The sequence below is a fragment of the Trichoderma gamsii genome (genome assembly GCF_001481775.2).
Source record: "Trichoderma gamsii strain T6085 chromosome Unknown Scaffold_11.2, whole genome shotgun sequence".
Classification (NCBI taxonomy): domain Eukaryota; kingdom Fungi; phylum Ascomycota; class Sordariomycetes; order Hypocreales; family Hypocreaceae; genus Trichoderma; species Trichoderma gamsii.
Window position 1 is genome coordinate 426,174 of NW_020171348.1, and position 14,355 is coordinate 440,528.

The following is a 14,355-nucleotide window of genomic DNA, read 5'->3' on the forward strand; positions in this document are numbered from 1 at the left end:
TACCGACAAAAGCAACATCAATCACATTTTTTACGTTTCAAACAGGCCAAAATCGATATCAATCACACATTTTGCGTTTTACAAAAGGAGCCAGTAAACTTTCACGTCAGAACATTCGCCCACATCTCTTGGAATTCCACCGTATATTTACATGAGCAATGATTGTCCAAATCGTGTCAAGCCAGTCAGACGCCCCTTTATAATCCTTCCTTACCTCCCGGGAGTGTAAAAAAAAAACAATTCATTTCCCTTTTTTCTCTTTTCGTTGCCTCCTATTTCATCCGTTCCATGCAGCTTAAAATATGCCGGCACTGCCTGCGAATTAAACCCAAGTATACCGAATAAAACCAAGTTGAAACTGACCAAGGTCATTGAAAGCTTGATAAATGGTCAAGTGTGAACAAGTTTCGTTTTTCTCTCTCTAATCCTTTTGGTTCTCCCAACCCTCGGGCTTCGACATGCCGTTCGCCTCGAAGAACTTGGAAGTGCCTATTTGAAAAAGAGTTAGTCTTGCTCATAATTATCATTAAAGGGTCATCGGCAGGAGCCTTACAAGAGTAGCCCTTCCAGTCAAAGTTCTCCTTGGGGTCGCAGTGGCAGCGCAGGTCGAGTCTCGTCTTCTCTCCGGTGGGACAGTGTGTAAAGGGCACATGCCAATAAGCAATGTCGTTGAAGAAGTGAATCTCGCTCTTGTTGAGCATAAGGCCTGCCGCGATGGAGTGGACGGGCGCATCTCCCCAGCGCTCGTAGAAAAAGCCACCGTCCTTGTCCAGAGACTCGAAATAATCAATGTACTGCTTGCTGCGGAGCCAATCCAAACTGCCAATCTCAAAATTGGACCACTGTTGTTTCCCGTTAGTGATTCTCTCGCTCAGATTGTGCAAGGGAGGGGAGTGCGTACGAAATGGCAGTTGTTGTAGGTGTCACCACCGTCGTCACTAAGGAACTTCATCGTGTTGTCGGCAGCAATGTGCTCGGGGTGGTTCTTCATGAATTTCTTGGTGCTCTCCCACAGGGTAGGAATGGTAGCCGGGTACTCGTACAGGCTGAGAACGAAGCTGTACTTTTTGCCTTGCTCGGCCATCAGACGGAAGGGGTCGTAGTGGATGTCGCAGTAGAGCTCGACGGAGGGCTCGACTCGCCAGTAGTATTCGTAGTTCATCATTAGTGGCTGGCGGAAGAAGAAGCCAGACTCGAAGCGGCACATGTGACGGTAGGGAATCGAGTCGCCGTAGATGATTTTGCGCTCAGCCATGTCCTCACGAACCTTTTTGGCCTTATCCTGGTCAATCCATTCGGGGAACGACCAGTGCTCCTTGGGGATCTCGCCATAGAAAGTCTTGCCGGAAACGAGAGATGTGGTGACCTTTTTGAATGTGTCATCAAAGGGATTGTCGTTCAAAAAGACCCAGTCGTAGTTGTATCGTCGGTTGAAGCGGTCCTCAATCTGGCGGATGGAGCGAGCAATCTCCCAGACATCGCTGTTTCGGGCGAGAGTGACGAAAGTGGCATTCATTCGAGGACCGGGGGCAAGGCCGACGAGATCGTTGAATCCGGCATCGTTGGGTGTCATGGCCAGAGGGAAATCTTTGGCATCGCCGGTCAGCGCCTTTTGCGTTGAAGGTTTGGTGTCTTTGGATGCATCGTGGGACTGTTGATTGGAGCCTGTGGCAAATGTGCCTTTGCTGATGTCGACGCCCTCGTACTTGGTATTGGTGACGAAATAGAAGATTAAAACAGTCTTTGCCCACAGATTGATTAGCAAAAATTAAATTACACAATTCCAATTCCATCTCTGCAGAGCCACATACAAAGAATGCGAAGAGCACGTAGCGCACGTAGCGCGCATTCCCAGACGCCATGATGGTGACTGGGTGGCAGCGATTGCCAAGAGAGTGAAAAAGAAGAAGGAAGAGAGATGTGCAAGAGGAGATGGATACGATCGAAAAAGGAGGAGGACGATCTGTTTATAGGGATCGAGGAAACAATCCAAAGGGGACAGGGGTGATCGGCAGCAACTGGAATCGTGGAGAAGTGCCGTCAGACCATGGCCGATTTCGTTCGTGACAGAAGGGAAGCTTGAGTGCGGCGAGAGATTGGCGCCACCCGCTGCAGTAGGTTTAGGTCGGGTCAGCCACTGAGCCGTGCAGTGCAGCGCAAGCGATGAATGCTGTGCCGGCGGACCAAAACTGAGCAGACAATGCGAACAAGAACCTGAAACACAAGATGATGAAAAAGGAGGCGCTGTTTGGGCTGAGGCGGGTATCCGTCCAGAATTGTGGGAAGGGAAGCGGGAGGACGAGGAAAAAGGATGGCCAGTCGTTTGATCCTCCAGTGCTATTTGCGTGTCTCGTATTGTACCAGGAGCAGGCTAGCAGCTGCAGGCGATGCAGTATGGCGTACGCAGCATTACGCAGCTGAGCCCAGGGCTGGGGGCAGGGAAGAGTTGCAGGTACGCGGTGCTGGGGGGCTACAGGCGCTGGTGCGAGGTATCTACTACTTGTGTCTGCGCTGGCATCATTGCGCATCATTTGACAGCACCGCGGAAGCGAATATCGCATTGAGTACATTGTCGTACTACATATCTGCGTCCTGCCCGCTATCAGATCCATTCTGCGTACCTCATGTATGTAGTACATTGCCTCTTTAGCAGATTAAAATGACAGTTGGCCCTTGCTAATCTTTTAGCGGCATCAGACAGATGGAATGGTGGTCCTGGTTATAGAAGGCTTCTCGATCTAGCACTGCCCGAAGGGAGCCCCGCCGGTGATTCAGGAGACGGATAGACGGGATCTTGGAGAGATAAGGCTGGCTGCTGGTGCAAAGGGCAAAGGGGGCTGACGAATTGATTGTATTGACGGTAAATACGACACGAGGCTAGAAAGGAGAGGTACTATATAGATACGAGGTGTTGTTATATGTATGCAATTGCCTGTTGCGTTTACAATTATTACAAACACACAAAGTCTCGACTAAAAGGCGATGCACGTCGCCAACGAGACATGTGTTTTTGCCGTCATTTTTTGTCTTGATCCACGTCCGCCCTGTAACCACTAGCGCGCAGCTGTTTCGCAGCTCTTCAGTGCTGATCTTCGCTAATCCGCTCCCTTGTCAACTCGTCTCATGCCTCGTATTTGGTGGGATTTACGAATGGATACAATTAGATAATCAACGAACTCTTCTGATATAAATAACAACCATTCCGATCAAGATTGCAATGAGCGTCACTCTTTGTTTTCTCTTTCGAATCTGCGTGGATTTACTCGTTTGTAGTAAGCCATGCCGCCCACAGATAAGCAGTCTATTCTCTCACAAGTTGAGATTGGCTGCCGAACCGCTGCGGCTGATCGGCATTTTGACGTAAAACCACCGAGATCAATGATGATGGCACAATCTGCACAGTAATTGATGATACCTACTTGGCATGATGCATCGAAAACTTCATTTGGTCTTTAGTAGTGGCACGATAAGAGAGAGCATTCATTCAGCTAGATAGCCAATGCTTTATGCATTTTGTACCCATTGGGATAAGATACAGACGCAATGCAGGGAATGTAGTTCCTCGTAGTTGGCGAATAGTCTGTCAATATCTTTGAAAGGACAACTCATTTAGACTAGTTATAGGCCTACTATGTACATAGAGTGGATATGTCTCTTTACACATCCAAGTTCCTGTATCGTGTCTCAGATAGGCACATTTAATGATCTCGCCTTCGTGCCTACATCGTAGGTGTCTAACCACGTGACTCAGCTCGCCGAGAGTCCCCGCCACCAAGCGCAAATTGCCCATGTGGGGTTGTTCTCAACGTCAGTCTCCCTCGCCAAATCCGCACAATTGGGCTTCTTTCTCTCCAGGTGCTTTGCTTTCGCTTCATCGCCTCCGACTCTCCTCCGCCACGGCCCTATTGGACAGGGTGGGTTTTTTGAAACAGCGTTTGGCAGCGTGATTAGCTTGAGCGCGAGCTTGCGACCTACTTGGCTCTTGGACTTCCTCGGCTTTGCTGTAGGAAGACACCATGATAGGTTTGTGCGCTGTTGAAGTTCTCGCGATCCCTTCTTTATCTTAGCGGTAAGTTGCTTTCTGTTCCATATCACACCTATACGAGACCGGTGGATCCGTCCTCTTCAAGCTCTGCTGAGTGCGATTGAGCGGAAGAGTTGTGTCAAGCATCGAGCCTTGTTGATTGCTCCCCTCAGCCTCGCCAAGCGCAAAGACGACAGATTACACAAACAAATGCGGGGACATCCACGCGCCGAAGCTTCATACGGATCTGTGCAGAGATCATCCTGATCAGGTTCATGGCTCTTGGGACGGTTTGGGTTGATGGCCGAGCTTGACACAGCAGCCTGCTTGGACGGACTTGCTTGAACCCTCGAGCTGCTTTGCAGCGTCTCTATCAATATACACGCCCTCCTGGATCCACAAACTAACAAAATGTTTCTAGTATGACAACGCACAATTCCTCAACAATCATCCAATATGTCTTTCTTCGGCTTCGATCCCCTCGGCCCCAGCGCGCACAATTCGTCCGCCCCTGGCTTTGGCCAACCGTATGATTCATTTGCCGGCCTCTCTGGCCAGCATGGCGATGGCGAAGATGCTATCGACTTCGAAGATACCTATGACGGGCTTTTAGACGATACTGCCGATGCCGACAATGACGTTACTTTTGGCGACAACTCGGTTGGAGAGGATGGCTCCAAAACGGTTGGCGGAGAAAATCTTTCTGAGGCCGAGCGTAAACAACTCAATTACAGTGAATGGACTGCTGGTCGTGCCAATGAGATCGAGGAGGAGCATCTCCGTTTCAACCGATCCCAGCCAACCGCACGAGCCAGCGTTTCGCAGCACCAGAGCCAGCCTGCTGCCGCTCTCGGCCAATCGTATGCTCAGCAGTCATATGTTCAACAGCCTTATGCACAGCAGTCATATGGACAGTCTTACTATGCAGAGCCGGTGCCTATTCGCACCGGCTATGAAAAGTACCGTGAACCTGAGCCTCTACCTGATCTGCATGTCGACCAGAGCATCTGGGGTATTGGCCCCTCCAAGGCAGCTGCTGCCCCGAAACCGGCTCCTCAACCAGCCCTATCTAGCAGTGTCGGCAGGAAGATGATGAGCTTGGAAGAGGTTGAGGCAGCCATGCGCGCGCAGTCAAAGCCATCGACACAGCCAGTCATCTCGGAGCTTGCTGCGCATCAGCATACTCCCAGCTACTCTCCTGTTCAGCATGCCTCTCCTCTCCCTCAACACGGCCACGCGCAACCTGTCGCCATCTTACAGCGACCCCAAGCCTCACAGGCCAAGGTTACACCCACTCCGGCGGCCAAGCTGCCTGTCCCTCCCGGGCAGCATGACCAGCACAACAACTTTCAACGACAGCCCGTCCCCCCAGTTCAGCCCATGCAAATTCTCCAAAATCCCAACCGTTTGTCGACTGATGTCTCTCGTGCGGCTGTTGACCAAGAATACTCCCAGCCGCCAAGCCTTGCCTCTACACTGGCGCAAATGCGCGATCATCCTCAAACGGCCCACATGTCTGAGGAAGAAAAGGCAGCATATTTGGACCGCGTGACGAAGAACGCGAAGCGCGAACATAAGATTTTGCTTCTCTCCAAGTATGAAAGAGTGATGACTGACACAGACAAGAAATTCATCTCTCGTATCCAGCTCCAGCAGCTCGTTTCCGCAACTGGTGACCCTATCGAGCAGAGTTCCGACGCCTCCCTGTCCGGAGACTTTTACTATCAAGTCTATAGCCACATCCGTGCCGGCCAGCATCGAGACCCTCACCAACCGCTTAGCAATTTTGCCCAGACCTATCTTTTCCAGACTGGTGGCCGTCATGGCAACATGCGCCGCCATGGTAGACCTGCTGAGAATCACATTCAAAGAATGGAACAGCAGGTCCAACGGGCTGTTGAGGCGGCCAAGAACAAGCCCAAGAATCCTCAGCTCGTAATTGCCGGCAGTCTGGGGAAGATCTCCTTCAGCAATGCCAAGACTCCAAAGCCTCTACTCAATATCAAGCGTAACGCGGAGAACGAAGCTCACCATCGCCGGGCTGGCAGTGAGAGGAAATCACCCGCTAGCAGCCTTGATCGCAGGACTATCTTGCACAATGCCGAGAAGGTCTACGTTACCTTGATGCAGATTGAAGACCACGTTCGGCGCATGCCACCTCCTCTTACCAACCACGCAGACCAGGCGTTGCAGGGAAAGCATCGAGAGTGGAACACGGCACTCGAGTCTCTGAATGCCCGACTCTGGGAAGAACTCAAGGTACACGAGCCCATAGGAGTCATCGTTCCTCACCCTTTTATTGCTTTCTTGTCCTGCGATAAGGGCAAGAAGGCTATTCCCCGGATTTTTCCTCACCTCAGCTTCGAGCAACGGACCACGATTATGACGATGATTGTTTACCATCTCGACCAGCTGGACGTCGTGAGGGGAGCGGCTGTATCTGATGACGAGATTGTTTTGAACAAAACGATGTGGGAGAATATTGATTTGTTCATGTCGACTGTCATGCCATCGCTCATGCAATTCATCAATAACACCGGGCTTGACATTGTGGAGGGCATGTTGAACCTAATAGCCACAAACTTGAACCTTGATGCCATTGCCAAAACCAGGGTTGGAGTTTCAATGCTCACCCTGATTTTCAGCCGTGCTGAGTCTATGAAGCAGAATGGTGACGGTACCCCTGTACAATGGGAGAAGTGGTAAGTCGCAACTCTTAGTCGATCACCTCAGTTGCATGTTAATAACCCCATCTTATCTAGGGACCAAACATACGAAACCCTCTTTAGCCGCCTAGAAGGGTCGCTGCCCTACATGTTCCCCGGCAGCATCGATTCCGGATCAGATATTCTGGCCTGGCAGCTCCTTGCGACTCTAGGTCTTTGTGCCCGCAACGAACATGAGACTCGTTTGGTCGTTGCGGTCAGAGACCGTGTCAATGCCACCGTTGCTCTGGCCAAGACGCTTCCTCCCACAGAAGCAAGGGAGCGGCTTAACGGCGTCGACTTATTCCTACGCTCCATTAAGCTACGTGTGGAAGACTTGATGTAATAGTAAAAGCGACCTGAAAGTGGCCTACTTGAATTTTGAAAGAGATTCATAACAACGAACTACATGTATTTTTTTCCGCCGAGAAATTCTGGAGTGCGTGAAGCAAGTCGGAGAGGATTGGACTACAAGCAGTTTTTGTGCTTATGCTATGCTATGGGAAGAAGAGAAAAACGAACCTGGGCGACTTTGGAGGGAAACTTGGTCGCGCAGGATTTGTTTAAGGAGAAAAGTGAAAACGTGCAGCGTTACAAGGGTAGCTAGTTTTCGTGGGCATTCAGCGGGATACTATCGTTATGGTCATGTCAGATGTACTATTACTATACCAACGACTTGCGAGGGGCAGCAGCGATGGGAATTACATGGAGAGGGCTGAGCGGTAGTATAAGGTGTGGGTTATCATGGTTGGTTTTTTTTTTTTTTCGTTATCATCAGCTCAAAAATTGATCCTTGGTATTCTGAGGATAACACATTATTTTATTTCTTGGAATGAGTTGGCGCATATAGCCAATGATGCAAAGGCCACGAAGATGAAGTAGGAAAATTGTTGTATATGATTGTAAATGTAAATAGCATCTAGCTACTGTCTCATAGTAAAAGTACAGCTTAAATCGTCAAAGAACCACAAGACTCCAAGAACACCGAATCCAATGCAAATAAAATGATGCTCTAAGCCTAAACCCCCGCGGCTCTTGACCTTCCGCCTCTTCGGGAAGCCAATGCCGCAGCCGCACCGGCTCTAGGGCGAGAAGCAGTAGTTCGGGGAGGTGGTACCTCTTCCACTGGAGCAGTGACGGCTTTAGATTCAAGCTTTTTCTCTACAAGCCGAACGGGGACTGGATCGGGCTTCGTGATGCCGGAAATGGATTCCAGGAACTCCTTGTCGTTCCACTTGTTGCCGAGTGTTGGCACCAGTTCCTCTAGATCATGATCCTCAGGCGCAGGCGCAGATTCCCCTGCTCCTGCTGTCGGATCAGCTTTCGGTCTGAGAAACAGACTGTCGTTGTACACCTCCCAGGCTGTCTCCTCGTTCTCGTCCGTGTATCGCATCTTGCGCCAGGGCTCGGTCTGCACGGAGCGCAGACGGTCGGCCATTGTTTCTGTTGACACACCGTCTGCAGTGCCGTCGGCGGCGGTCTTGATGGTCATGTGGATGGCGCGCGCGGCGGCTGCTGGGGCGGTGCCGCCTTCTTTGGAGGAAGCTGCGGCGGCAGAGGATTGGCGGTCTTGCTGGGTGGTGGCGTCGATGTGGTGCAGTTGGGGACGAAGGTGGATGAGGTTGGAGACGGGGGTGAGATGGAGGTCCTCTGGGAGATGTTGTTAGTTACTGGACTATAGATAAATGAATAAAGAGGTGACGTACTGCCTTGGAACACGCCGACCATGTATTGCACCTCGTCTGTATCGGGGTACTGGCCGCCCAGCGTCTGCGTGCTGAGCACTTTGCCCTGTCGCACGGCATCGTTCCAGTCAAGGTTATCGTCCTCTTCGACGTCGCCCTTCTTCCGCGGCGCACGCTGCTGCACGGCGCCCACGCCAAAGCCGCCGGCCAGGCCGTGGCTCCCGCCATTCTTGACCGCCATGGAATTCTGCAGCGTGCGGCCCCATTTGAGGCCCTTTTCGCGGTCGTAGGCTGTGGTGTTGTCTTGGGGGATGTCGACCTCGACCATGCCGGAGTGTTCCTTGAGGCGCAGCTCGGTGGGCGGCGGGCGCGGGGTGTTGTCGGTGCGGTTGGGGTGCTGAAGGACGAGGAGGCGGCGGCCGAGGGGGAGGGAGGGGTTGAGGAAGACTTGGTAGCTGGCGGTGATGGGGTCATCGTCTTCGGCTGAGGATTCTTGGTGTTTGGATTTGGGGGGGTCGAAGGTGATGTCCATGAGGTCGGGGTCTACGGCGGACATGGCTGCGGAGGTGGAGTTGGGTGAAATTTGGGAGGGGATGATTGAGTGAGGAATGGATCTAATTGGTATGATGGAATGAGTATTGGTCTGCGAGAGAGGTGTTGTATGGTGGTTTGGATGCTATTGAAGGCGAGTCTGAATTTTTTGACGGAAAATGCCTTGACGCAGCTCTTATCGGTGCTTATCGGAGGCGCTGCCGTGCTGAAAACGTGGGGTACTAGCCACTTCGAACTCGACTTGGCCTTGGGGGAGGTTAAAATTGCTATGAAGCTATTGAACTCGCATGCGCCCTATAGCCTAGAAGGATTCAATGCTTCAATAGGCGGCCTGTGAAGGGTAACACCACACGCGAGATGACTACAAACGCAGCACACCGTGTCTCATGTCTATCTAACCGATTGATTGATTTCGTTCACGTTCAACTGGATTTCATGCTCTCTGCCGTGGCGCTGCAATAGGTTCTGCATCTATAGTTTGCGGCAATACTCAATTGACTCACTTAGAACTCATATAAAGGCCGCTCTTCTAAAAACTTTGGAGCACTAGCCTTTGCCTGGCCTTGGGGTAGGTTAAGATTGCTGTGAAGACCCGGTCCGGCATTCCGGTCTGTTGCTGGAGACTAATTCCATGGCAACACGCTGAGTGCCCCACCAAACATAAAGTCGAGCATGTATCTACTGTACCTATGTAGTCTCATGAACATAGAAAACCCAGGTACACTACAGGAGACACTCCTTCTACCGCTAGGGGTCTACGGTAAGTTCTGTGTCAGTGGTTTACGGCAATATTCAATCGACTGTCTTACAACTTATACAACTCATACAAACGCAGGTATTCTGAAAACAAGGGGTACCAGCCTCCAAGTTAACTTGGTCGGCTTGCTCTTGGGGGAGGGTAAAATTGCTGTGAAATGCCTCCTGGAGTCTAGAATTGGCCATTGTGAACCGGATAGCCAATTCGACCCTGTTTCGGCTTTGGGTGGGTTAAAATTGCTATGAAACTGAAACTAGCACACTTCAATGGCTACTACACCCTTTCATTCAGGTACATGATCATGAAATGCATAGCCAAAATGGCCGCCGGGAGCATTGCTATTAGCACCTCTCTTCATTAGCATTTTGACAATCTCTTCATGTCCTTCTGCTGCTGCAGCTTGCAACGCAAACCCGTAGTAGCCACCTCTGGCATTGATATCAGCGCCTCTATTCAACAGCAATTCAACAATCTCTCGGTGACCTTTTACCGCAGCGGCCTGGAGCGCAAACCCATATTCGCCTCCCTCAGAGTTTACATCGGCACCGTTTTCCAGTAGCAGTTGAACGATCTCCCGATGGCCATATCTTGAAGCAGCCCCGAGCGCAAATCCATCGTAGCCGCCTTTGGCATTAACATCTGCACCGTTGTCCAGCAGTAGTTGAACCATATTCTGGCGACCAGCTGCCGAGGCACTTGCGAGCACAGATCCAAACGAGCTTTGTTTGGCATTGATATCGGCGCCGTTATCTAGAAGGAGTTGGACAATTTCTTCATGGCCACCTTGAGAAGCGGCATTGAGCGCAACGCCGTATAAGCCACCTTTGGCATCAACGTCAGCGCCGTGATCTAGCAGCTGCTGGACAATCTCCTTGTGGCCACATTTTGAAGCTGCTGTAAGCGGATAGCCCTGGTGGCCGCCTGGAGCATTTGGATCTGCGCCAATCGATAAAAGTCTCTTTGCAGTTGTTGCAAGGCCAGTGAGACATGCATAATAAAGTGGCGAGGCTGTGGGCATTTTTCGAAGACGATAGACAAGGCCATCGGGATTGAATAAATGGATCGAACAGTGAAATTGTTCCTCTTTTAGCAAGAATCTTATCATCTTCTCAAGGATTGGCTCTGAGTTTTCCGCAACCTTGGCATGACCCATCCAGATTTGTGCTGCATATTCTGCTAATGGAAATTGTACCTTAACAGTAGCAGTTTCAACATTCGGTATGCTTCCGAGATATGCCAAACAAGTTTCCGTAATAGCCACTCTGGGATTAGGATACGTAAATTCCGGAGAGTCACAAGTCAGAAGATACTCTTTCACAGAGAAATGGGCCAGTTGTAGCTTATTTGCTGCAGCCGGGCTAGAGGCTTGTATAAGCGATATAAGACTGGAGCAATATCCAGTAATTTCTTCAGGGCGCGGAAGTCGGTCTTGCGCCTCGAATTGGTCTTCGTTAGGACGAACTGCAATTATATCCACAGCCTCCTCAAGGGTCAATGGCCGCTCGGAGTAGAGAAGGAACTGAAGCAGGCGGATTGTCTTCTTTTTACGCTCTTTGGGGATACTCTGAAGGATTCGAGCGTATGTCGTGTTTAAATCTTTGGGTAGGGATTGAAGCGCATCTTGTAGCGTCTCGCGATCGAGACATTCCCGGAGACTATCTAATTGACAGGCTGCCCATCTAAACCTAATTGTTCCAATATTAGTATATACGAAATAATGATGCTGTATGTTGTTAAGAAACTTACATTCCATTGGATTTGCTGCTGACCGCAACTCTTATCTGTTCCAGCACGTGTGGAAAATTGGCCCATCTCCTAAACTCTTGGCCCTCCTCGAGCCTGGCCTTGATATAAGAGCGAATATCGTTATCAACTGACTCTTTGTTGAGAGGGAGGCAATTCTTTTCTCCCAACAAAGAGACAAGATTATGTTGTAAATCGTGTTCGGGTCGACTAGTCGCTATTACCTGGACATTTGTGATATCCAGCACCAGCTCTTTCATCCATTGCAATAACTCTCTTCTTTCTGAACACTCATCTAGAGCATCTAGTAAAATAACAAGCTTTTTTTGAGGTCTTAATATGGCTCTAACACATTCAGATAACGTATTGATATCTGGCTGCCTGCCGGCGCTGTCGGAAGATGCAAATAAGTCATCAAGAGCTTTCCGAGAGTCTAAGTGGGAAGTATAGAGTTGGAATGCAAGCGAATGCAGCATGTCCTTGAGTTTTTGCTTCTTGGTGTCGGTGAAGTCGAAGAAGAAAGTGAGAGTTAACCAACCATCCTGAGCAAGGTGGTCGAAAATCGTTGCGCTGAGGATCGTTTTACCACAGCCTGGCATGCCATAAAGCCACAAATTCCGATAAGAGCCAAGCTTCCACTGATGAAAGGCGTGGCTATCGAGAAACCATATACCTGTTCCAGAATGTCGAGACTTTCTCGCATTGCTGATATTCGTGGATGGATCGGCGGGTGAAAGCCAGCGCTCAATGTTTGCGACGTGGCTATCGGTCCTTATTGAGTGTACATCCGCTTTGATGTCGTGTGCCACTTGCTGTACATTTAGCAGATCTTTCTGGACTATCGAATAGTTAGAATAGCCGCTATAGAAGTCCTGTTTCACTGACTATTTGTCAATACTTCGCTGATCCTTTTCTCAGCTTCAATCCTGGATGGAGAAATTCGACGAAGGAGGTCTTTTGCATATGCTGCGGCTACCATAGCCGCATAACCCTGCCACTCATCATTCTTGTGTGAATCTGAATAGTCGCAGATACCACGAATGACTAGTAGGCATGGGAAATGACTTATCAGTCCGGCAGCCTCCATTTCGAAACATAGAACATCTTTCTTCGATGTAAGCTTATCTCGAACTAATGCATCCTTCATGAGCGTGTTTGCTGAAGCGATCAGGCCATAATGGACCATTATCTCGTCTTCTTCGTCTCTTTGGAGCCGCTTGACTAGGTTGAATGAACTGTCACCACAGGCTTCCACACAACCCATCTCGTTGTTAGCATGAACAAATTGTGACTGGTAGAGCCTATCAGTGGTTACTCCAGGCTTTGAATAGCCCTTTTTTCGTAGTCTGGTTTTCTTATTCAGGGCACTATTAACTGCTTCACTCAACTGATTCCCCTCCATGTCATACTGCGCCATAAGTCCGTTAACAGCTGTTCGTAAAACCGGCGGTGGCTGATACCAAGGCCCAGTCTCGAGAAACTCCTGGCCTTGCATGGCCTTTCCAAAGTCATACTGGAATACAGCACTTTTCCCACTATTGTTGGAAACGCCCACCACAACATCACCAAGTCGTATATCATGCTTTCGACTTGGTGCACCACCGCCGATTCCTACGAGCAGACCGACTCTGAGGTTCGGAAAGCTATGTAGCATATCTCTTGCGACGCCAGCCGCGGATGAAAGCCCGTATTCGCTGTTTGGAAGCACGGCGATAACGACATTATGATTTCCGATCTTGCCAAGGGTATAGTCGTTGTTGTCGTTGGGAGATACATAATCAGGTCCTTCATGATGCTCGTCAAGGAAGGCTTGGGCGGCAACATATTCAGAATGTATCGCGCATATCCACCCGATAGTGTACTCGTGAGGATTAGTCATGATGATATGAGGTGTAAGGAGAAACCCAACTTGACGAGCCGTGGCTTTCTAGGGTCAAAGTTGAGAGAACTGGATTGAGCGTAATACGGGGCCATCCCCCGCTCTTAGCGAATATCACCCATCATTAGGTAGATAACTACATGTGCCCAATAACATTTGTCCACTTGACCAACTGTGTAATATTGAATTCTTCGGTGATTGTAGCCGCGCGCACAATCGTGTTAGTCTAGCTGTCATGATACACCTATTCTTAATACTTCTCAATCTGTTTTTGAAATTGTCAATTAAAGGTCAGCATCTGAAATTCCCAATCACATATGGGAGGCCTGATACTGGTCTAATTGCAATAGTTGATCCTAATGCATCTGCATATACCGGTCGATAATCCGGTGGTATTCATAGCAGCCTTTTACCATACCGCATAACCCAAACGCCATCGGGACTGATGTAGTATTTGGCCTCCCAATCCTGACAGCTTACCGACTCTGGTGAACCGATGGCATGTGTGAAATCAAGCTCGATGAAACTTGTATTCAAGCTTCACGTCGGCCTAGGTTGTCCATCTTCACAGCAGAATTTCGTCAAACAGATACCAGTTACCACATCCCGTCTAATAACTCTTTCCCAACCCCCTCCGAGGGCTGCAAGCCGTTTCCCATTTTGACAAAAAGCCAAACTACTAGCCGTTCCATTGTCAATTGAAAGTTCTCGGTGAGCACCAGGCTCCTAAACCCCTTCGACCAGTACCCTTGTGAAGTTTCACCAGGGGACTTATACGCATGAAGCTCAATCATGGGGCAAGGGTTGTCCAGTATAAGCTGATATGCCAAGTGATGCGGATGCACCAATCTTTGGATGGAGGTGAAGTTGAAAAAGCCTGTTTTACCTACTAGTATGTACCGTAAAGCATGACTTCTCTATGTCAACACTCATCAAGGTACAAACAAATACCACTAGAGTTGCCCTGACTAGTCATTCTCTATGGTTGGCCCTTGTACCTTGAGATTTAT

The 14,355-nt window shown here is 49.7% G+C and overlaps 4 protein-coding genes across 4 annotated transcripts; 1 reads left to right on the plus strand and 3 right to left on the minus strand.

The window, feature by feature from the left end:
* Nucleotides 1-421: 421 nt before the first annotated feature.
* On the minus strand, nucleotides 422-1,862 carry TGAM01_v204040 (glycolipid 2-alpha-mannosyltransferase; the record flags this gene model as incomplete). The annotated part of the gene is made up of 4 exons (XM_018800591.1): nucleotides 422-489; nucleotides 554-842; nucleotides 902-1,741; nucleotides 1,812-1,862. The coding sequence occupies 4 exons, from the start codon at nucleotides 1,860-1,862 to the stop codon at nucleotides 422-424; spliced, it is 1,248 nt and encodes a 415-aa protein (XP_018666056.1).
* Nucleotides 1,863-4,480: 2,618 nt separating this feature from the next.
* TGAM01_v204042 (hypothetical protein) lies at nucleotides 4,481-7,075 on the plus strand (the record flags this gene model as incomplete). Its single annotated transcript, XM_018800592.2, has 2 exons — nucleotides 4,481-6,726; nucleotides 6,787-7,075. 2 exons carry the CDS (start codon nucleotides 4,481-4,483, stop codon nucleotides 7,073-7,075), a joined length of 2,535 nt encoding a protein of 844 aa, XP_018666057.2.
* Nucleotides 7,076-7,747: 672 nt separating this feature from the next.
* Nucleotides 7,748-8,970, minus strand: TGAM01_v204043 (hypothetical protein; the record flags this gene model as incomplete). Its single annotated transcript, XM_018800593.1, has 2 exons — nucleotides 7,748-8,379; nucleotides 8,436-8,970. The coding sequence occupies 2 exons, from the start codon at nucleotides 8,968-8,970 to the stop codon at nucleotides 7,748-7,750; spliced, it is 1,167 nt and encodes a 388-aa protein (XP_018666058.1).
* Nucleotides 8,971-10,006: 1,036 nt separating this feature from the next.
* On the minus strand, nucleotides 10,007-13,345 carry TGAM01_v204044 (hypothetical protein; the record flags this gene model as incomplete). The annotated part of the gene is made up of 3 exons (XM_024549337.1): nucleotides 10,007-11,408; nucleotides 11,470-12,304; nucleotides 12,352-13,345. 3 exons carry the CDS (start codon nucleotides 13,343-13,345, stop codon nucleotides 10,007-10,009), a joined length of 3,231 nt encoding a protein of 1,076 aa, XP_024405922.1.
* Nucleotides 13,346-14,355: the final 1,010 nt, after the last annotated feature.